At 40.9% G+C, this 24,489-nt stretch overlaps 1 protein-coding gene across 1 annotated transcript in view; it reads left to right on the plus strand.

Moving 5' to 3' along the window:
• Window positions 1-849: 849 nt before the first annotated feature.
• Window positions 850-24,489, plus strand: part of PPEF1 (protein phosphatase, EF-hand calcium binding domain 1) — a gene marked incomplete at its 3' end in the record, with an annotated part of 29,265 nt that continues 5,625 nt past the window's right edge. The window contains exons 1-9 of the mRNA XM_009588023.1: window positions 850-892; window positions 5,544-5,671; window positions 6,503-6,554; window positions 12,353-12,522; window positions 14,253-14,367; window positions 16,237-16,283; window positions 20,248-20,414; window positions 21,932-21,968; window positions 22,431-22,580. Coding sequence (XP_009586318.1) covers window positions 850-892; window positions 5,544-5,671; window positions 6,503-6,554; window positions 12,353-12,522; window positions 14,253-14,367; window positions 16,237-16,283; window positions 20,248-20,414; window positions 21,932-21,968; window positions 22,431-22,580 — 909 coding nt within the window. The remainder of the gene's footprint in view (window positions 893-5,543; window positions 5,672-6,502; window positions 6,555-12,352; window positions 12,523-14,252; window positions 14,368-16,236; window positions 16,284-20,247; window positions 20,415-21,931; window positions 21,969-22,430; window positions 22,581-24,489) is intronic.

Here is a 24,489-nt window from a genome sequence, read left to right on the forward strand (position 1 = left end):
TTGCATTAGTGAATGATACCAGTTAGTGAAGAGCTGAGCAAGTGCCAGGAGAAAAATGTAAAAAGCCATATTGCAAATGTACTTTGTTCATTTATTTAATGAAACCAAATCTTTTATTTAGAATGTTTCAGTAGAAATGCAACAGAAAATTGGATGTTTCATTTAAATGAAATCTGATAATGAAGCAATTTGCTATGGCACTCTCTCCTTGTAAATTTGGTGGTGGTGTCACTGAGGGATAAAGTGATAAATGGAGTGGTAGGGCACCTTTCAAATAAATAAAGTGTTAGGAAGGCTAAGGTTTGGGGATTTTTTAGCAGTAGTATTAGATGTAATTTAAAGTCCTTAAAATTCTGCAGTTACAATTTTTAAATCACAAGAATAAAGAGTAATATGCCACTGTAGTCCTTTGTCCCTAGAAGAAAGGCTTTAAATAGCTGTGCTTCAGATTAAGAAATCACTGGTGCCCATTAACTTCCAGCTAACATGTAAGGAGTAAATTGTATTAATTACTGAGTTCATCTGTCTAGAATGCAAGCTGATAGTGATCAGATGTGAAAAAGAAACCTAGTATGGTTCATTGGGTCCAGTTTGTGTAGGACATGCTATGCAGTAATTTGTTCTGAGCTGTAGGTACTTTAGATTCTGTGTTGTCAAGCACTTTTTTTTTCCTCTCCCTTCCTCCCAATCCTCTCCCTGTTAGGAGCGCTAGGAAGAGCCCAGGAGCCCAGAGGGGTGTAATCCTCATCATTGAAGGAAAAACACAGGAAATGTGTATAACGCTAACAGCTGAGAGAAGCATGCTTCGTATCAGCAGCAATTAAAACTGATGGCAGCATCATTGGAACCATGGGGTGCAGCAGTTCTGTAGCTGACAGAAGGTCAGAGAAAGGTGAGTGCTGCCTTTGTCTTCAGGGTCAGTGGTTGTTCTCTCTGTAACACCAGAAGAGGATTGCAAGGTAACGGTTCCCCCCAGTCCTGTCGTCAAAATACTTGTTCAGAGAAAATTATTTTCTAATTATCTTCTTTTTAAAAGAGTGCATAGCTTTTAGATGCTGGCTGAGGTCATAAGGCAACTGTAGATCACCTCTAACATCTACAGATTGGGTTGGAAAAGATTCACAGCATCTGGGACAGAAGCTAAATTTCAGATGTGTCTGTGCTCGCTCTGTCACTGGCAAAGCGCATGGGGTAGGGTATTGAGGGGGACCTTTCACGGCCTTTCACAACACAGGCAAACTGTGTTTGATTCCTGGGCAAACTGCCCCAATTTCCCTGCTGCTGAGTGACCCTGGTTATGAAACAAGTGTAATAAAGCAGAGCTGTTACAATGACTCTTAGAATCAATTTTCTGCCATACCAAGTGCCTGCCCTGAAATTCTCCCTGACAGTCAGTTGGAAGTCTCCACAGTACGTGGTTAAACATTCAATTAAAAACCTAATGCATCATCCCCCCACTTTTCATCATACCACACCCTGGTATGAACACACCAGGCTTTGCACAGGCAGGTGGGTTCCAGGATTGGCTTAGACATTTGTTCAGGCCCTTTGTGTTCTCTTTCAAGGTTTGTCATTAAAGCACAATTTACAGGTCTCCCGAGAGCCATGTTATGTGGCACTGTGCATAGTCTTAGGAGATTATTATGCTGCACAGCCATGGTTGAAAAGCAAGGCTCTTTTTGGCTACCAAGCCAGGACACAAGTCACAAGAAAATAGTGACTAAGAAGCAGGAGCACTTAGTCATGGCTTCAGGAATCCAAGATGGCTGGTCTAAGGGTAGCCCTCAGCTTTGTGTACACTACTTTGCAGTCACAGCAGCATCAATGCTGTATCACAGCAGTGGAAGTAGAATGGAAACATCTGGAGTCCCAGACCTACCTGTAACTGGGAAGCGGTCCTTCCTCTTCGGGTTTGCATGCTATGCGTGTATGTGCCTTGCAAAGCCTTGGAGGTGAGTTAGTTGGGAATATTTCCAAGGGTGCAAAAGGCTGGAGCGGGCATGAGGAGCTGTACTCTGTCTCAGTCTGCAACCATCAATACACATTGGTGTGGAGCCGGGCTTTGCGATCCCAAAGCTGGCTTATAATTTTGTGTGCTTGTTTGACAATGTTTTGTCCTCTCCAGTTGCTGGATGGTATTCTTTCTGCACTTCAGCAGTGGTCAAATGATGCTGAACTGTCATTCTATCTACAGCCTGAGGCTGTACATTCCTCTAATGCCATAATAATATGAATTTAACAGGTACTTGCTGGTGTAGAGACCTTCTGCAACTGGTAACAATTTCTTTTACAGATGCAGTTTAGCCTAGTGTGAAAATCGCGTTCTGATTCAGTCCTGAGAATAACAGCGCTATAATAAGTACAATTAAAAAAAAATGACAGGAAATATTCTGTTAGATTTACAACATTAACCATAGTGGTCAATATATATCTGCCTTATGTGATACCAGTGGAATTGTGCCATGTTAAGTGCTCAGGACCATTAAGCAACCCATGGGAAGTTTAATGGTTCTGATGCTGGAAATGAATTTCTGTGCTGGTGGCTGTGCTTTGCCACTTAGGTACTCCTGTAAACAGAAACGTTGATGACAGCCTTGCTGTGATGTGTCAGGCTTTCAGGTCTGTGGTGGTCAGGAATTCCAGAAAGGACAGAAAATAAGAGAGATCTCAGAGTTTATGTACGGTTTATGTATGCTCTTATTCATATAAGGATTACATTTCCTTCAGGCAGGAGGATTTTTCTAGGACAAATGCAATATTTGTAGGATGTGATTTTGGCCTTGTCTGGACTAGAAAACTTTACCACTTTAACTATACTGTATACTTATTAATGGTAAAATAAGGAAACAACGTGCTGTTATGGCACCTGTAAGCATTTTTATAAAAAAGCTTCCATAATGTTATACATTTATTGATAGACTCACTTTTCCATGGAAGTTTTTCTTTACCTGCATAACTGTCAGTTTAAGAAAAAAATCATTCTTACTCAGGGGGTGCCACTTATCCTTGTCTCAAAATCCCTGGTATTTGTGATCAGCTGAAATAATTGACTAGTGTAAACTGTTGTCCCTCTAGTACAGAGCTTTTCTTTGCTGTTTTGCAGGAGGAAAAAAAGCATTAGTATGGATTGTTGGTTGTTATTTCTTGTTTTGTTTTGTTTTTCGGTATCAACTGTTCATTTTGGCAACTGCCATAAAATACAAGCATATTCGTGTTAAGACATTAGTGTTGGTTTCCTCTTTTTTGTTTTTCATGAATTTGCAGTACTGTACAGTGGTGATTGTGTCAAACTCTGGAATTCAGGAGAACGTCTTAGTTTTGTTTCCATGCTCCCCCTGATTGTCTGTTCATCTGCTCAGAAATGAGCTCTAGTTCTTGGGAGCATCGGGAGAGAAGATCAGCGTATTCCTTTGGTCCTTGTACCTTCGATAGTTGCCCTGCAGCTGCTTTGATTTGTTCTCCCAAGATGAGAAGCATAAAGAGTTTTTTTCTGTGTCCTATGCTGAGCTATTCAGGGTTGAGTTCCTTAGGAAACTCCTTGAAGTGAGGTGTTAGCTGCAGGGCTGGAGGCAAAGGCTTGACATTTCTGGCCCTGTCTACTTATTTACTGGTACCCTGCTGAGAGTCCAGGGAAAAAGAGGTAGGGAAAAAGAGGTAAGGAACTAGTCAAGAAAGAATTATGCTCAACTTTAAGTGAGTAAATGTGCATCTCTTGAAAGCAGCCTCCTGCCTTACTCTATTTTTTGTTGCCAGGCAAGAATATGGTGGCGGCGATGTGGTTGCATTGGGACAGGTGCAGGATCCAATACCCCTGCTCTCTGTCTTCCTCTCGCTGTTACGCAGTGATGCATGTAACGCCTCTTGATCACCCCTGTTAGTGCTCTGTAGGGCTAAGCATGTTAATACAGAGTCCCTTCTGACCATAATTTGAGCAAATAACTAGATTTGAATTTGCCATATTTCAGCTGCCAGATCTTCAAGGCAGTAGCTGCATTTTGTTCCGATTTTGTATAGTAAATGGTGTCTTCCTCTGGATGATAAATCCATACTTACATATGCCCTAAGTATATGAAACATGCATTTATTCCTCTCTAGCTGATCTTAAAAAAACAGTTAATGAGTGACCAAGGAATGCTTTTCTTAAAGTGAGTTGATCTTTCTGGATAAGCATCCTTAAAGCACTAGAGAGTCACAGCTCTGTGAAACAGCAGAAGTTACTGCTGAGCTCATCTGTTCCTCCTCTCCCAAGCTAATGGTTGTTTCAGGCTGAGCACAGCCCCTCCAGCCTTCTGTTTTCTCTCCTCCCACCAGCTCTATCAGAGCTGCAGTGATCATCTGTGATGCTGAGGGCACGCCTGCCCGCCTTTCCTCTTGTCTTCCTGCTGGCAGTGCTACTGCCACCCACGTTTCACGCCCCGGCTCCTGAGAGCTGCCGCCCTTTGGGTACCAGGAGTAGCAGGGGGGGATTGGCAGCATGGTGGGGAGGGATCAGGTGGGCATCAGCTGCTGGAGCTCCTGTCCTCCTGCTCAGGTCTCACTGGTGGGCGCTGTTCACGCAGCACTAACTGCTTGACATTGGTGTGGGGAGCTCTCCCCACAGGGCAATGCCCAACCCAGGACCTCTTTGTGCCACCAGATGTTGTTCTGCTTGATAAACTTTTATTTGTTTGAGCAGCTAAGGGAATGTCATCTGTTTGTGGCGTGACTGGGGCCTGTAGGCAGCAGGCCCTTCACCCTAGGCTGCAGTCTTGGCAACTGTCCTTCAGTGAAGTTTCCAGCAATTTTCCAGACTGGGACAACAGTAGACACAACTTCTTAAAGTGTTACGTGGGATGTGTATTCTGCCCATAGTCCAAAATAGTCTTCTGACATGTCCCATTGAATTCTTGGGGTGAGTGTTCCTTTGTTCACCAAGCTAGCCAAAGATATAGCTGTGTGCCTTTTGGCATGTCTATTTAAGCAACTATTTAAGCATCTATTCTGCCCTTCAATACCCCTTGTTAACATTTTACCCTAAGGTTTGAATTTTCATGGCTTGCTGATACAGCTGTGCAGGCAAAAACTTTCGTTAAAAGAGACTTAAAAACTCTGTCATTACACGATGCTCATGTTACAGCTTGCAGTCTGAAGCTTTCTACTGCAGCTTGGTAAAGAAACACATTTTGTTGGTAGGCCAAACTGCTCTTCTTCCTTTCCTTACCTTCCCAAAACCCACATACTGCCCATCAGCTGAACGTCGCTGACTTCTTACATGGGTACTGTCTTCAGGACAATGAAATGGGGAAGGTTTCTAACAATATAGGCCTGAGCAAGTCAGCTAGTTTGGGATCTGTCCCCAAAGACAGAATCAGTAAATGCATCATGTACTCATTATCAGAAAACACTTTTTAAGTCTAAGTTTTACAGACCTTCATCTTAATGTCGACTGTGCACAATGGACTGAATTTGTCATCTGTCTGCAAAATTCTGCAAAGGTAGCATGTGTGTTTTCATTGTAGATTACACTGCACACATGTGTGCTCCATTGCTTTCTGTTTTGACAGTCATTAGAGCTGCTATCCTCATCCAGAATTGGTACCGCTTTACAATGGCCCGGCTAGAGATGAGGCGCCGCTATTCTCTGAGTATCTTTCAGTCAATCGAGTATGCTGATGAGCAAGATCAACTACAGGTTTGTAATCTTCAATTCTTCCTGTACAAGCAGTTATGTTATCCCCAGAGGACTGAAGTTGCATGAACAAAATGGTTATGCGGTTATTTCTACCTACAAAGCTGTGTCCTGTATAATAAAACCGCTTCCCTGCCTCACACATGAACTAATTAAGTTGTGTATATATGTGTGTGTGTGTGTGTATATATATAGATAGATAGATATAGATATATAAAAAACTACGTAAGCAGCTGGACACCGTTCTGTCTGTACAACCATATCTAGGTTAGAGGTTCCTGTAGAACAGCTGTTAGGCAGGGATTGCAGGTCATCCCACTATGGGTGATCTTAACCGTGTCTCTGAGGCAAGATATGTGCAACAGAGATCCCAATGTCTCAGCATGACAGCCCAGGCTTCCTTTAGGGTCAATACAGGGAATTAGGAACTTCTAGGGCTTTGTGTTCATCTTAGCGCCAGTGTTTAAAGTCAGTTTGGTGCATCGTAGCAGTTTCTTTCTATTGACTACAAAGGAAATCTAGGCAAATAGTCTGCGTGATGGGCAAGATGAATTACACCCAAAAATGTCAGCAGCATTGATACAGCTGTGGAACTTTGTATGTATCATAGCATAATGCTAATTCATAGCAAAGAAGGAAAGGAGTAAGTCATTTTTATAGTAGGACACAAGTTGTGTCATTATTGTGGGCTCATTCTATGGGAACATACAGTAGTGTCTTACATCCCCCTAAATGGGAAATTGCTAGTAATGGAGTAAGGAAAGAGAATGTTAATGCTTGTTGGATCCCCTAAACTGATCAGTGTGTGTTTGTTCTTTTCTTTTCCGTACTCAGCTATCCAACTTTTTTACATTCATGCTGGATCACTGTACTCATCCTGATTCAGGTAAGGATAAAAATCAAAGTAATATGGAGATTCTGTTTGAAAAATCTGATGTGAGGAAAGTTAATTTTCAATGTGATGTTTACAGCCTATGGCATGTGCTGGGGCTGAGGTTTGGTTTCCCAAATACCGTAGTATGAATTTGATCCTGTAAGTGTTGACTCTGCTCAATATCTACTCAGTGAGTCAAGGTGTGAGACTGGACAGATACCTGTTGTCCTTATGAGAATACTCAGAGGTGCTCAGAGTGCTTTCTTACATGTTACTGTCCTCATGGTATCCTTACTGACTCCAATTTTCACAGCTTTCTATGCATGTTTTCTTAAACTATGAGATGTGATTATCCAGAAAGAATGTGTCTAGTTGGTTTAGGGCAGGTGTAATCAAAGAGGTTGCCTTCAAAGAGGTTGCTCTTCTTTTTCTTTTTTTTTTTTTTTTTTCTCCCTGAAGCAGTTCTGGACCACTTTTTAATTTAATTCGTTCTAGATTTCGCTGCAAAACATGTATCAGTATGTGAATGATTAAAAATGAAATAAATTTAAACTGCTGGAGATAAATCTTTAGAAACGATCTCTATTAAAGCTCAGTTATTCAAAGAATAACCTTTAATTTTTGAAGTATTTTGGGATCCTTGGACAAAACTTGCTTTTGAGGTCAAGCTCAACAGAAGGACAGACTGAAAGTGACTTCCTAAGTCCGGAAAACAAACATGACTTCCCTGAACAAATTGAGAATAGATCTAATCCCAGCAGAGTTAAAAAGGAGGCTGTTCCCTTCTTATTGAATTACAAGAGAATGTCCTTTCTCTTTCATCTGGTCCAGCCACAGGTTATTCCAATTAAAATTTGCACAAGACACTTTGATAGCAGGGTAAAACCACCATCAAAACCGTAAGTGGTTCAGTGTTTTAATGACAACCATTAGAAATGGCATTTTTTCTTTCTTAAATACTTTAGAGTGCCTAATGCTCTCTGTGCTCTGCAGAAAAAGAAGTTATGTTTGAGCCTTGCTCCAAAGCCAAGGCGGGTGATACAATAGTCCTTCCTTCGATTTTTTCCATTACCACTGTATTCTGCAAAAAAATCTGCTTTAGTCATTTAACTTCCTGGGAAAAAATTGGCAAACTCAAAGAAAATCAGACGCTGCTCACTTCACCTACTTCTACATGCTGATAGCGCACCTCGGTTCAGCTTTTCTGCCTGAGTGGGAAAGAAAATAGTAGCACTAGGACTGAGATGTGGAAAAATAGTGTTAATCACTATTTTCATTATAATGTTAAAAGGGAATTTTACAGTTGCTTATTGTAGATATGATTTATCCACCTTTATTAACTATTGTCTATTGATAGAAGGAACAAAGGTGAGTGAGGTGCCTCAGGTGAGTTGCTAGGGCTCAGGACGTGGCTGGGTACAGAGCACACTGCTACATGCATAGGCTGTTTGTGGGCAGGTGGAGATCCAAGCCCCACCTGTGCACAGGGAGGGTCAGAGGGTACTGTGGGCTGCCCCTTGTCACCACTGCATGGGTGACCTGTTTTTTGGTCTTGCAGATATTGGGAGTTGTGAACGTGGTTAAGGCTGAAACACATGAGCAGGTGCTGTGGCATAACTGTGATGCATTTCCAGTGGTGGGTACAATGACTTCTGTGTAATACAGAATGAGGAAATTAGTAGTGAGACAGTTCTCAAGCGCCTGCCCGCCGCTGGGGTAGATGGCTTGGTGGGGGAGCCGTTACACCATCAGCCTTAGAGGGCCATACTGCTGTATGGTTTATGGTAAAGCTCCCCTTTGTCTTGCTTGCTTAAAACTTTCATCTGTTAGGACTGAAGCTGTTAAGGCTCTATAACTACTCTATAGGCATTATTTTTGTTTTGGTTTATTTTCCCCTTTCTAACACCCTGTGTTATAGATACCAGAACCCAGAAAGAAACAGAAAGATTCTGTAAGGTACGTGTTTGACAGAGAGGTGGCCCAGACCACCTATGCAAAGGAGCTGACTTAGGGGGTTTTTTTGAGAATTTGCATATCAAATTTGTGGTTTGTGGGTATGTTTGTGCAACTACTGGCTGCGTGCATTCTTTACTTCAAGCTCTCGATTGCTTGCTCCTCTAAGTGACCTTTGCAGCACCCATACTAGCCCCACTGATTTAAGCAAAATCAGTGCCGAATAAAGTGATTCTTAATGAACTGCTTCCAATTCTGCTGAATCACGGTTTTAAGACGTGAGCCATGGTGAGTGTAAACATAACAAGCAGAGAGGCTTCAAATTGGCTTTGCTATTCCCAAGCATTTTCTAAACCCCACAATTCTCTGCTTTTTTTAAATCAGTGTGCTCACTTAAATTAGAGTGATAGCATATGGTTCAAAAGCCCTCTCCAAGAAGACAGTATATAATATTCTTACCAGAGAATAGGTTGCCTGTTCTTCTCAGTATGTGATGAAAAAGCTACCTGAAGATTTTGTGATCTTACATGTGTTTTTCCTTGCATTATAAACCACTCAGTCTCCACTATTCATCTTGTCACTTTCCTCTTTTAATCTGCTTTTTCAGAATATATTTTTCAAAGAAAGAAAGCAGCCACCATCTCATTAACACAGTAGTGCTTTTGATGTGATTGTTTATCTGTTGTACCCTGAAGCTTTTTTCATCCTCTCATCCTGCTTAAGATGTCAGTGCAGATAAGTTGTGATTGGGATATTATATAGCTGTGTGTCTTGTTCTGATTCTGATTAAAGGCTATTTTCCAAGGGTTTGTGGGAAGTAAGAATTAAAAACTTTTCCACCTTACACTTTTCTCCCTCCCTCCCAAAAAAAAAATCTTCATACCTACTCAGTCTTTCAATTGAAAAATCTCTGGTCAGAGAAAGCTGGAAACTGCTTTTCCAGCAAAAGTGACCCATTTACTCACTCTGTTGTGGGCATATTGAGGGTGAGAAGGCTGCAGGCATATCCTGGGCAAAGTGGTGGGACTGGGTGTCCAAGGCACCCCTGGCTGTGCCTCTCAAGGTCACCAGGGCAGGAGCCACACCTCCTGGAGGCTTCCTTCAAAAGGGAACAAAAAAAAGTGCTGTTTTCTGCAGTTTCACTGCCCATGATGTCTCCCTTACAGCATTAACATCCTTCCAAGGCATTTTGCATAGAGATTTTTGCAGTGGAGAATAAGTCACAGCTGCTTGCAGCTTACAGCTCCGAGAATGGAGTGAAGGAATAAATGTTTGGAGCATTATAGAAATCTTCATCCTCTTAGTAGGCTCAAGGTGCATCTGGTTTTGACCTGATGGCTGGGGATCCGTATCTGGCAGATGTAAGAGCACTCCTCAGGAGTCAGAGGTGCTCTCAAGTACCCCAATGGTTAGTCTGAAGGCACACGGATGGTGGCAGAACAGAGAGCTTATATCAGAGCTGCAGAAGTAGCTGATTCCCTGTTACCCCAATAACGAGTACATCCTTGGCAGTGGCGTCTTTGACTTGCCTTGAACAATTCCCATGGCGAGGTGGTCTTGTCAGGAGAACCAGGTCCCTCAGCTTTCTGTGGCCAAACTGACTCCATGTAGCTCTGGGCTTTTGTTGTCCTGTTAGTTGTATGGGATCTGCTAATAGTGAAGGCTCAACTCACTGAGCTTGGGCTAAACCTCTGGTGTTTAAAAAAGCAGATCATTCCCTGAGCTCTCTGTAGTTGATGGAGAGATGCAGACACTGGCAGAGGGTATTTCATTCTGTCTTAAGATGGGTGCCTGAACTGGGCACATTGAGAGTTTTCATTCCTGTCTTTCAATATGGACTGAAAGAGCCTTGACAGCTTTGACTAAAAGATGATTGAAATGAGAAGGATGCTGAATACTTCAGAATTAGTCCTGCATGGGGCTTGTGGTGAGCTGGGGTACTCGTTGGCCAGCACACTAATCCCTACGGCTGCATTACGTCATCCATTACTGACTCCTCTGACAGCTGAAAGACTGATTGAGGAAACATAAGCACACTCTAAGGCTAATGATCATGACTGGCTTTTGATGACTCATCCAGAAGTGGAAAATGGGGTGTACTTTGCAGAGATATGCCCTACAGGGAAGGAGATTGGGTTTCTCAGACTGGGCATCTGCCAAAAAGGAAGCAAGGCTGTGAGGAAGGCAGGTTCATATTCAGAGGTAAAGGGAAGGGTAGCCTACTGCATGCAGGAAGGGTGGGCTGGAGTAGGAGCAGGCATGGCAGGTGTCTGCCTGGCTTGAAATGCAGAGAAGACCGCTGACTCTAACAGAATCATGTCAAATGAGGAGAGCCTCTGGCCAGAACAGGCAAGCAATGAGGAATTTGGGTGGTCTGAGGAACTGGCTCCGTGGTCTGCAGCCACCCACTTCCTGAGAGGTAGGGCACAGAGGGGGATGCTGTCCAGAGACCTGCTGCTAGAGCTGGGACGAGACTTGGTGCAGATGTGCTTGGCTGATCAGTATGTGGGAACCAGCAGTTTCAGGCCATGGGTGACGTTCTGGCATCCAGCCAAAGCTGTAACTGTGGTGGAAGACTGCAAATCAGATTGTACTTGGTGGAAACGGTGAACCCTGAGCACCTTGCTGTTACTTGATACCTTAATCCATTTACATGGCTGTACATTGAATGTGCTAATCAGCTCACAGCAGAAGAGCTGATTAAAAAAAAGGTTTTTTTTTTAATTCAGAGCTGATAAAAAGTGTATTTTAATCTATTTATTTCTTTAATATGGATTTTATCCAGTTACAAGACAAGCTGGCCTTTATGAATCTCATAATTTATGAGGCCACATGCTGGTTTTGGCTGCTGTGAGTTTTGAGTCACAGCCACGGCTATTCCTCCAGCAATGAATAATACATTTTTATTTCCAGTTGCATCTAATCAAGGTTACAGAAAACATACCTGTAGCCCAGCAAAAAGTGTTTGCAACAATCATCTCACAAGAGCAACTCTGCCACAGCAGCTGCCAGAACACTGTCCTCTAGGGTCTGGTTCTCTCTTTTAGTATAATATATGATAAAGACAATCTGCAAGAAGAAAACACTGAAATCTACTGTTCACTCCATTACATTTCAAGGGTATGTCAAGAAAATACTGGATTGAAGCAATTAGCAATGTTTCTGCTTTCTCTGTGTTCCAGGAAAATTAGGAGCTATGCTCTACTTTTACCGCTATTTTTTACTTTATTTCATCCAATGGTTTTATGGCAGCCAACCAAAAGCTGGCATTGTCTCCTAGTTGTATCAGAAAGGAGTGCTTTGCAATCCACTGTGAATAAATAGGATTTTGTTGATGACTTTTTAAGTAATCACTGACCTGCTGGCATTTAGCCTAAAAATTTTACAGAGAAAATAAAAGCAATAAAAGTGAATCTTTAAAACCTGTATTAAAAGTGTAATATTGAACTTCAAACAGATGATGGTCATTGAATGATCAGCCATGACTTTTGAATCTCCTTGCTTTGTGAGGGAAGGAGGAGAAAGTCTGTAGCAGGTTATGTTTCTCACTACCTATGAGAGCAGATTGCTCCACAACTTAGTGCAAAATGTTTTGCATCCTGACCACAGCTACTGGCTGTTGGGACAGAGTTTTTGCTTGTTTTTTGGGTTTGTTTGTTTCTTTGTTTGTTTTTAGTATTGTGAAACAATCTGGGGAGACCTGGAGCTCTTCCACTATATGAGGCAGGAGTTAGCCACTGTAATACTGCAGCAAGTAAAGCATCAGTTACATTCAACCTGTTCTGGTCGCGCTGTTACGGCCCTATGGGGGACTGGTGGAGTTTCTACGTTGTTGTTTTTCTTTCCTCTTGTTCCAGTTTCTCACATTTTCACCAGTCCTAGTGTTTCTCAGGTGGATGAGGGCTTATGTTTAACAGAATTTGAAAGGAAGATTGATGTTCCAGACTCCTATTATGGACCACGACTCTCATTCCCTCTTACTGTTGAAGATGCCAGTGCTCTTCTTCATGCTTTCAGGAATGAACAAGTAAGTTGCAACTAGTTTGATTTCTTTTTACTTATTTCACATCTCTGTCAAGCTGTAGCTCCACAATCAGTTGAATCCAATGTAAGGCTAAACTGGTGCCCAAGGAGATATTTCTCCCTTCCTTTCCATCCCATTGCCATTTCCTGCTAGCCCCATGTGATTGTACAGGTACATGGTGAGTTGTCTTGGGAAACCGATCTGGATGGAAGCTAACACAACAAAATCAAAAGCAGTTAGTTCTCAGCCAGACTAGTTCCCAGATTTGATTCACTACTTGGCTGCATGACCACCAGAAACAGCACTGGGGAGGGGGCAGGGACTAGTGGGGACCTCCTCTTCTAGCATTGAGATTACAGTGATCATGAAATGGGAACCCTTAGCAGCTGCAAGGCAGGGGTTATCAGTGAGGGAGTGGGACTGGGGAAGGTGTCCTAAGCTAACCTAGAAACTGGTTATCATCTTTTTCTGGGTTAAAAGTGCTCCTTGTGTGGTCCTCTTTTTTTTTTTTTTTTCCCCCCCACCCCATTCTTTTTAGAGGAATTGAGATGCAAGAGTTAATCACCTCATGCCTCTGTGCAAGACTCCACCATAATGGAAGAGTGAATATAAAGCATCGCTAATGTAGTGGAACAGGGTGATAGCACAAATCTCAGGAGCTTGCTGTCTTGGCTGCCAAGGCACTGAAAAGTCTGTTGCTGATTCTCTGTCTTCCTGAGCAAGCCCCTTTGCTGCCCTCTTACAAGATGAGGGTGGGGCATGGAGGCATTTCGTGGCACAGCTTTGTTTGAACTTGCGGTCATTTGTGCTTAACAATATACTGTATGTAAAGGATAAGGGTCTATCTTGCTTTTCAATTTACTAAATAAAGGTGGGGTTTTTTTCTGTAATTTTCTGCAGAGGCTGATCTTAAAAGTAGCAAAATGTAAAGCTTATGGTAAATAAGCCCACCCAGACTTCACCTTACTGTCAGCTCTCTCGTCTCTTACTATGGTTGGCATTTTATTAAGGAAGTGATTATATTTAATTGGCCTTTTTTGCCTGCTTTAAAAACATGAATTTTGAAAAGTCAGTCTGTAGCTCATCTATCTCCTCTACCAAACTTCCTCAGAGTTGTGTTTGAATTAAAAGCTTTAAAAATCACTGACTGACAAAGTTATCATAAAAAACATTAGCAGAGAAGACCAGAAGCTTCAATGTTGCATTCTCATAACATCTTCACAGCGAACAGGAAGATAATTCTTAACAAGGCAACGCTTACTGGAGTTTCCCCCTCATTATTTTTGCAATTTGCTGAAATATCATTTATTGCTTTTGGGGGTTTTTTGGTTGGTTTGTGGTTTTTTTTTTTTAAGCACAGCTAGAACTACATCCTTTTTTTTTTTTCCCCCCAGTTACTTTGAACAAATGACCTTATGCAATGATTCTAAGTGCTGTATTACTCAGTCTCTTATTCTTTCTGTAGATGGGAAGAGTAGAAACAGTATACTAGAAATAAAATAGGTAAATATGTAAAGCAAGTTCATTAAGGGCTCTATATCCATTCACCGGGAAGCAAGTGCAAAGCTATGAACACTCCTAATTCCCAGCACTAAACCATACAGCCTGTAATCATGTCTGGAGGTCTGTAGTATAAATAATCTTGGCAATACGTGTCTGATATTAATAAAGCAGACAGACATACTGCTACTTCTAATAAGTCTCCCTTTTCTCCCTGCATTTTTTTCTCACAGCTGCTTCATGCCCGCTATGTACTGCAGCTACTATGTGAAACTAGGAAGGTTCTCAAAGAGATGCCAAATATCACCCATCTTTCAACTTCCTACTCCAGGGAGATAACTGTCTGTGGTAAGGTGCCAGAGAAGGTAACTGGGCTACGGGTTGATATTCTGAGTGGTTAGAGAATGGTACAGACATTTCCAAGCCATTACAAGAAAGTTCTTGATGCTTTTTTTTTCTCCTTTTTTTTTCCCCACAAATGCATAAATTGGAACAAACCAAAAAAAATAAGGTTCCTGAGTCACACTAAGTATATTTTAAGAAAGTCCCTCACCTCCTCTTTCCTTTTCTCATTAAACATTTCTGAATAAGTCAGTATTAATTCAGCTAACGCTGCAGTGTAAGTTAAATATTCCTGCACTTCCATCTCTAAAGTGTTTTGATCATAGGCTGCAAATCTCACTGCTTTCTCCTCTTACTGAGAAAAAGACTTTACCATCATAATTTACTCAGTAGTGATTTTAATGAGGGCTTAATAAGGGTGGCAAACAAGACCTTTCATTGACAGCATGACTATCTAGAATAAATTGAAATTATAATAAACCCTCATTTCTAAAGGGACCCAAGAAGATGGATCAGTCTTTATACAACCAACAAATTAGTCTCACAGAATGATGTGATGTGTCACAAGGTAAAGAACTAAGAGCTCATTGCCCGTCTATTTTGTTATGCTTTTGTAAATTATGGATAAAGGGATGCAGTATCCTGACTTGCCACAGAACGAAGTAGCTGCAAAACAGAACAGTAATGGTGACATTAACTCCTGACAGCTAGCAGTGCTGTGTGTAATGGAAAGTGGTATAAGGAAGGGTACCATGACACATGCAAAACAAATAATGTTTTTTAAAATGTGGTTATGCACCTACTTTGATTGCCAGGAAAGGGTTTGTTTAAATGAGCTTTTATATAACCAATAATTTGTTAACCAAACCAACAAAACCTCTCTCCAAACCAAGGAAACATGGATTCATACTTGTTCACTACACAGCATGTTTTTTTATTTTAATTTCAAATTAATAATACAGATTAAATATGCACCTGAAATGTTTGCATCCACATATGTGATGAAAATCTATCATAGCTTGAAGGGCTCCTTAGAATGACTTCAGCAGGCTCATAATTAATAAAAAGTAGCACAAAAAACATGTAGACAGGATGAAAATGTCACTTCTCTCCTTTCCTACTCCTTGCTGGTGAAAGCATATTATCACACGATAGGTTTTGAAACCGTTCTGTGGCTTTGTGGTGGTGAGTCACAGACGTGAGAAGGTTGGTTCTGTGGGCATGAAATTCAGTCATATGCAGAGGGGAGCTATGCAGCAGTGATCTTTTGTGTTGGGGTGAAATCCCCCTGCCTGTTCCAAAATAAATCTCTTGGAAAGGGCCAAATCTGTCATTCCTGTGGCCTTAACACTGAGGCATACAAGCACGGACAGTTCTTGACACCCTCCATCAAATCCTGCCTGTAGTAATCAAAACCTGGCCCTGAATCAGACAGATGTTCAATTGTGCTGTATATAGTGGGCTACTTAGTAAATTTACATCTGTTAGTATGTAGAAGTCTATCATATTTCTAAATGTCTTCTAGTGACATTTTCAGTTTTTCAGGTTCATAATATGTTTGTTCATCTTACTCCCACTTCTCTGAGTGAACCTTTGGCTGTGTGACCGGTCTGATCTTCAGATCCAGCTGGAAAGAGAAAAACTTTATGCAAGACAATTGTATACTCTTTTAAGTATTTAATTGCCAGATTTTAGAAGCAGCTTCAGCATGTACCTTCAAATGAAGCTAATCCTAATACAAGGCAAATTACTAAGGAAAACATGGGGGAAAACTTCTTAGGAGTAACTAATTCCAGTTTTATAATTCCAGTTTTTTCCTCCTCTGTGAGAAAATAAAAAAAAAAAAAAAGAAAATTATGTTTTTGTTTCCTGTAGGAGATTTGCATGGAAACCTGGATGATCTTTTGCTGATATTCTATAAGGTAAGTAGGCAGTCTGTGATGTAGCGTTTTCTCTTCATGACTTGTTGCTAAGAACATGTACTTATGTCTGATTGATAGATTTATCACTGTTAGATCTGTACATGCAGTGTGCATGTACCACACACACAAATCCTGGAACAATTTGGATTGTGTCTTTGTTGTAGCTTTTCCTTCTCTATATCCTCCTGCTCACTGTGAAGGAGGAGATCCAGGAGATCTTTCTCTTCCTAAATGTTGAACTGGAGCATGAACCAAAATTTAAGAGGGTTCCTTGCAACGTCTCCAAAGTCCTGCTACTGTTTTATATTCCATATTGACTAAAGTCTTGTAAAATCAAGAGCTAACTTAGTTCCTGATGTAATACTACACCATGGATAATTTTGGCCCTCCAGAAAAAATGCAGAAGCTTTCATTTCCATTGATACCTTCAAAGTGGTTTTTATTATTATGTGTTTACAGGAAACAAAAAAGAGTGCTATCTGTTTAAAAGCTTTTTAAGTCTTGGAAGCAATCACATAGTCTGCACAAAATGGAAATACCTCGGGCACCCTTTACATATCCTTGACCAGCTGCTCACTTTTTACTGTTAAAAAAGCATAGCTCTGTTTTACTGATGTGAAAAAAATTAAGCTCCAGGCTATCTTTTCCACAATTGTATATTTAACTGAAGATGCGGGAAATTTCCTATATTTAGTTTCACATTTATCTTTAGCATGAATCACCACCTTTCATTTAGCAGATACTCGCTTTGATATGAGCTTTCCGGGGGAAAGGGTTTGTGTCTGATCCTTATACATTCATCTGCACTGAATGGAGACTGAAATGAGCTAAACCAGGTGTTTAAAAGATGTAATTCTCCCCTGCTTCCAACTTTGTTACACTTTACCTGACACTTGTTGAATGGAAACTTGGTTGTTTTGCCCAAGTTCATACCTGAAGCCTGCTGAAGTATAATCAGACCTTTTTACAGAGTTCTGCTTTTCTTATTAATCAATCAAATACATTTAGCTGGTCCTTGGCTTGCAGTCTTTCAGCTGTTACTTTAACTAGACAATCTTCCTTTTTGAAACTGGAATAAAAGTGCGATACAGATTGGTTTCATACACAGGACCTGGAATGGGAAAAAGAACTATTTTGAAGATAAATGCTCAGATATATTTACAACTGAAGTCAGCCTGAATTTTACTCTTTTGGAGTAAACAGATGATGATTCTTTTTCCCCTCTCTAATGGATGTTACGAAGAGAAAAAACTCTAAGCAAGGACTAAATCCTGACCAGTAAATTCAGAGCCAAAACTTCCGCTGACTTCAGGCACTAGAGTTTACCCCCAGTCATTCTCTGTTAAGCTCCTAGAGGAGTCCTTCCACCAAACTGAATAAAATGGACAAATATTTTGTCATTTCAAAGTGGTTGAGAAAATAGAGAGCACATGATAGAGCTGCTTAGTTATTTAGAAGCTAATTAAATGACACAGAATTTTCTGTCCCCTCTGAGCAGTTTACTGAGCCAAGCAGCGAACCCAGTCAGCCTCTGGGATCCATTTTTTTCTGCTTTCCGTAACTCTGTTTCAGTTGGAAGGGATTTCTTCCTCAGAGTTGGTATGAACCACCCGTAACCTTAAACAAGAGGGTGCAATCCTAAACAGTGCCATGAGGAGTGTAGTGATGTCAGGTCTGCGCAGAGCCATGCAGAGCTGAAGTGGCTGCTGAAGCATTTTGGAGGCCTGCATGCAGACCGGGTCCCTTGAGTGTGGGGCTCTGTCCAGGGAACTTTTATCACAGCATTTTTACAAACTGCCAAAAGCAAACACACAGAAGCTAGCAATCTACAGCCTATTGATACGATGCTGGTTGTAATAGTGTGTATAATTCTTAAACCTGGTTTGGGTGAGGCTAAGATAATTACTTCTTTCTCAATAGCCAGTTTGTAAGGTTCATTCAGTCCCTGCATTAATCTCCATTAAGTTACAGCATTTCCTGAAATTCCTTGAAACCCTTGAATTTTAGATTATGTATTGCTAAGTTAGATTGTTAAATGGATGCTATGGATAGAAATAGCCTGAAGCTGTAGAAAATGCAGACGACAAATGGAAGTTAATTAATCACTAACCCAGCAGATACAGTAATGATGCCCAGCAGCAAGTTGCTAATCATTAGAGGGCCTTGTTCTCCTCTTTGACACATCAGAGGCTGCAACAGCCTTTAACTTAGTTTTGCTCTTATTGTTGGTTGAAACCACAGAAAAGGAAATAAAAACTTTGCATGAATGTGGAACAAAACTAAAATGTCACATTGAAGTTGGAAGTCCAAAACAAACTCATTTAAAACTAAGAGTTGTGGGTAAGCTTTTCCAAAAGAAGAATGGTAGAGTCTGGAGAGCGCTTCAGTAGATCTGTCTTTCCATGAGGACTGCAGTTACAGAGTGGCTGTGTATATACTGACAGTCTGCTGGTGATTCACATGCCTATCAGTTTTAAGGCAAAGCTTTTATTAATTCGTCTTTCCAGGAGCTGCTGCTGAGTCTCTCCTGTCTGTTCCACTCTTGAAATCCATCCTTTCTTTTTTAAAACCACTACAACCCACTGCATTAGCAGAGTCTCATAAATTGCCACTCTTGTGAGCACAGAGCAGCCACACACCTCTTCTAAGTGGAGAGAACTGGGGAGAGGCTATGGCAAAAAACAAGCAAGCTGTATTTACAGCAGTCAGGATTGTGCTGCTGTGGGAATCGAGAGGCCAGGATTCATTACTGCATCCCAACTAACAGCGTGGGACACTGATTGGGAGAAAACAGAGATTTCCTAATGGATTCAAATTAAATGTTTAATTGAGTCTCTGGCCAAATCATGCATCCTGCAGTAAACCTGCTAAGGCGGTACACCAGGGAATGCCATAGGAACATAGGAAGTGCTGGACACTGACCTAGTAGCTATATTCAGGAAGTGGGATGTTTTGCAATGCTACCAAACCTGTTAAGAGTGGCTTCCAGAGTTATAATGTGATTTTATAGATGTTCTGTTGATAATTCTTGTGCATGCCAATGGTGAAAACAGAGGTTTCCTTTTTCTGGTAAGTCAAAATTGAAATAATATTACTAATACTCATGATTGGAAATGATGAAGCTACACATAATTGCTGCTATACTTTCTGTAAGCAAGCTGATGGCACCCATTGACATATTGATAAGTAATCTAATGAAACACAGCATCAGTTCACAATACTAGCTTTCGATAAGTCACTCATAATAAAGCATTGCTCTATATCTTCAGAAAAAATAAAGTAAGAAATACCTGTATATACAGCCTCTCAGGTTTGTGAGTGTTTAAGTATATCTTTGCCTTGAGCAGGGGCAAAGTGCGATGTGAGTAAAATTCAAGTAGTGCTTTCAGGATTAAAGCAACTGGAATCAAGGTTCTTCAGAGTTCTGTATTAAGATTTGATGTCTTCTGGACTACAGTCTTTCTCAGGAGTTTTGGAAGCATACACTGCAAACTGTAAATATATGAAATCCATTTTCTAACTGTAAGGAAACACAAGAACCTTCAGACTTGCGTCAGAAAAACATTTTTCATGGATTTCTTGTCTTCGATTCAAAATGAACAACTCCTTTCTATTTGCAAGTGCGTAACTTCCTGGCAGCAGTTGCATTAACAGAAAAGTATATTTTATTAGAAGAATAATGTTCCTATTGGTCCCTTTCAATTTAATTTAATAGGTAGAGGAAGGGATTAGAGATGACAACATAAGAACAGTCAGAAAGGTCATCTCGTCTCTGATGGCTCATACAGGTTGTCTCGTGGAGATTTTTATTCTAAGCAGTGGAAATGAAGAAATCCTGCATTTTAGATCCCTGTATTGTGCAGGTTTTTTGCAGATTTTCTAGCAATGTGATCTCATTTGAAATGCTATTTCCTTTATTACAGAAAGCATCTCTAAATGTTGTTGGTTTTGTTTCCTTCTGCAGAATGGTCTGCCTTCAGAACAAAACCGTTATGTCTTTAACGGTGATTTTGTTGACAGAGGGAAAAATTCTATGGAAATACTTATAATCCTGTTTGCATTTCTTCTTATCTACCCCAATGATTTACACTTGAATAGAGGAAACCATGAAGACTACATCATGAACCTGAGGTAGATTGTAGGGGGCAGGGGGAGGGAGTATCTGGTCTTTCACTAGAAATGTTGGAGCTTTTGAATGCTGCTTTAGCCATTGTGACAGTCTAAAACAGAAATAATGTTTTCTTATGTATTCAGGTGTAGCTCTGCATCTCCAAGATGTGTGAGGGGGACAAAGAACATCCTCATTACACACAGGCACTTGAATGGGAGTCATGTCTTGTCTCTGACCTAATCACAATCCATTGAAGTCAATGGGCTTAGTGCAGCTTCCAGAGTACCAAATTTGGGGAAAGGCGACGGATGGAAGGATTATATTTTAGTTAAAGCATTGGCTTTTTCCACAGCACAGCAAAATACATAGTAGTATGTAATATAATGGAACCAGTAAACCAGGAGCTGATCCTTCACTTAACTTTAGACTAAGATGTCACTTCCCAAACACAAAGGGTGGGTAAATATCCTAGCTTCTACATCATGGAGGTCCATTAGTTGAGAGGTGGCAGTCTACCCCATTGCAGGAACAGCTGAGACCCTGTTTTCTAATACAGATATTTGTACTCAGCTGTACAGCACTGCCAAGGGAGTGAGTACAGCCAGTGTCTCTGGCTGTAATGAAAGTGTGACTTATAGGCAAAATAATCTTCACAGATGTGAGAACTCCTCAGTCCAGGTCCCTACAATTTTCAGCCGCCCCGGTAAGTTTTTCGGTGACCGGTGGGTAACTTGTTGTACCCCTTCTATCATTTGATGCATGCACACAGAATATACTGCTCTTTAGCTAAGGCATAAGCCTGGGTTAGAGGACCAGGTTCAAATCCTATTAATGTTCCACGTAAGAGAATCAGTTTCACATGATACATCCTTTTTCAGCACTTTTAATTTAAAAAAAAACAAACCATAAACCAAGATCAGTTACTTTATCTACAAGATAGGAAAATTCTCACCCAAAATAGTGGAAAATATTGACTAAATCTGTGATGGTACGGAATGCAAAGATGGATTCCTGTGTATGGCTCTTTGCTGGGCATTTTGGTTAGCAGTGTTGCACACCGGTAAATTTGAAAGTTAGGGTGTTGTGAAAATGCCCCTTGCACCAAGGATATCTTGGTGTTAAAGAGTGAGGTGTCAAAATCCTTGTCCCTTGTGGGGGAAAAGACATGATAGATGACACTGTCTAATAAAGTTGAGTAATTTAGAACAAAAACTCTGTGGAGGTTTTGTGGGAATTTTTGCCCATCATCAGTTATGTTCCTTGGAAATTTCTTTCCAGTATCTAAAAGGTAAAACTGCTAAGCTATTTCATTTAGATGGCAAAAAGGCCACTTAATAATTATTGGTCTGGATTCTTTTATGTACAAGAAATCAGTTTAACTCAATTCTTGAGACAGAGCAGAAGAAAGCACATTTAAACAGAGGTAAGACAGAACGGTAGGAGAAAAAGAGGGATAGAAAACTCCTGGCAAACACTATGAAAAATCATGCAGAAGGGGCATACTGAAAACCAATCCATGATGTTGTCTTATTTTCAGATATGGCTTCACAAAAGAAGTTTCAAAGAAGTACAAGGTAAGATTCCTCCTCCTTCCCCTATATTTTCTTTGTAGTCTTGCACATGTACAATGAAATCTGTGTAAACAAGGAAACTTCCAACCAGTTTATTTGGGTGTAGTATAGAATGACTTTAGTAATGTAGTTGAAATTATTTCGGATTATCAATGGAATAACTGACAAAACAATTTTAACTGTTAGCCTTTTATGCTTAGAGATCTATGGGATGAAATAAATAACATCCATAAGGCAACTCAAGAACACAAAAAGAGGTGCATGTGAAAGAAACACAAAATGTTATAGAGACAATCAAATGGCCTTAAAGTAAATGTCAGAACATGTTTGTCAGTGTTGCAGTTCAGGGTGTCACCTGGATGGAACTGTTCATACAGACTGTGGCAGACACTTCAGCAAAATCTTGAACTTAGAAGCAACAGAATATACCAGAAATAGGATCTAATATAAAAGTATGTTTTACAGGACCATGGGAAACAGATTTTGTGTCTTCTGCGAGACGTCTTTAGCTGGCTTCCCCTCGCCACTATAATTGATAGCAAAGTTCTTATCTTACATGGAGGGATTTCAGACACCACAGATTTGGATTTCCTGAATGCACTTGAGAGAAATAAGGTAAGAGATCATATTCGTGTGGGTGTAATTTTGTGTTCTTTAAAAAATTTAGCAGTACAAATGCTAAGATCAAGTTGTTTGCATTAGGAAAGGAAATGGCTGCTGTATAAGGCACGTAAGGAAAAAAAGAGTCTTGTTTTTCTTCAAAATCAGTGTTTAGGAAGAAAGGTTTCAGTACATGGTGGGAGCCAATTGTTTGGCTGCTGTAAAATAACATGGGTCTTTTGACTTTAAAATAGCTAAAAACACTTTGGATGCCTCCTTCCTGCCATGATGACGCATTAGCCAGAAAGTATGAAAAGTACTTAATTCTCAGGCATTTCTAAACACTTTAGAAATCAATCTAGTCACATTTTTTTAGCACTGCCTTTTGTCCTGGGGCTGTGCTTCTGCCATCTGTTGTGTGTGGGAAGTTCTCTACCTGTGAAGCGCTCACTTGGCAGCAGCTGAGCTTTGCACATGTGGGAGAGCAGGATCAAACTTCAGGACCTGGCCTTGAGAAAACAGAAACTACTGCTTTTCAGGGATTTGGAGGACAGAAACACCCATTTTTCTTCTGAAATGTTGACCAAACACAGCTCTTTCAAATCAGTGAAAAATGGTGTGGGATTTGGTCTCAACTTAGACAACTAAATGGAGATGTCTGCTTGTGAGCGGGGTGCTTAGGTTCCTTATAATCAATGGAGATCCAGGAGATCCAGTGGAGACCTAGGTCTTATCATTGCTCAGACATAGGTCTCCAGTGCTGTTCATGGATGCACCCGGTAGCCGAGGGATGTCCCCTCTGGCTGTCTCTGGAGAAAGTCTTCTTCGCAGGTCTCTTCCACCGGTCTCCTTTAGGTCTGGATCATATCTGCCCACATCACGCTAATTCACAGACATGGTGGAGCATCCCAGATGGCACAGGATACATATGTTTAAGCAACCTTGTGTACCTTGTCATTCGTGTCTGTGGAACCTAGAGCTATTTCTCTTATCCTCATGTTTTCTAATACAGAAATAAAAGTTTTAACAGGACAGTCAGGTGTATCTCTGTTTCTTAAAGATGTGAAAAAGGGCGATGATTACTTCTAGTCATCTGAGTCTAGGTTCCGTTTGCTATACCCTGTACACTAAAATTGGGTGCCTCACTATAGTTGTAGGTGTCTTAACTGTGACCTGAGTTCTGCCCACGCTTTCACCAAGGCCAGGCTCAGCATGTTACTGATGCGGTATTGGTGAAATGCAGAATTAACAGGTCAAAGTTGCTGCCACAGGAGAGCATTGCTAATGAGACGTCTGGGCCACAACTCAGGGTGATATCACTCCAGGCCAACTGATGTATTTTAATTGGTACAGCTGGCAACTGACAGGTCTCAAATACTGGTCAGTGCGCTAGGGAATAACCCACTTTTTTGCATTTTGTTTTGCATCAGTTCTTTTCTGTTGAAGAGTAGAATTTGGGGGGCAGGGGGGGTTGTTGTTGCGGTTTTTTTGTTCAAAAAATGAGCTGGTATGAGAAAATTTCAAATGAAAAGAAAAGATATTCCCTGGAGAAGAGTCTGTATTAATGGGCATTCATGGAGCCATAGCACACAGCTCCAAAAAAGCAAATGCCCATGCATATTGGAGGAGGTTGATTTAACAATAAAAAGGCCTGATGTAATACTTCGTCAATTTCACGGTTATGCTCGTGATATTCCATTGATTTCAGCCAAATTAACCTAGCAGCATGCTACTGTATCAGAGCAGTAGTGAATGCCGTTTCATCTTCAGTACAGTATACATGTATATTTTCAGTTTCCAGTGAAGCTGGGCACTTAAGTGTCTGCCCTGAGCCCAGACCGTACTTGCTTTCTCGTGAGACCTTGTGATTGACTGTGGCTTGGAACGAGTCTGTGTGTCTTGATAAGAGTATGAGAGCAGCTCT

The sequence above is a fragment of the Fulmarus glacialis genome, unplaced genomic scaffold (genome assembly GCF_000690835.1).
Source record: "Fulmarus glacialis isolate BGI_N327 unplaced genomic scaffold, ASM69083v1 scaffold31631, whole genome shotgun sequence".
Taxonomy (NCBI): domain Eukaryota; kingdom Metazoa; phylum Chordata; class Aves; order Procellariiformes; family Procellariidae; genus Fulmarus; species Fulmarus glacialis.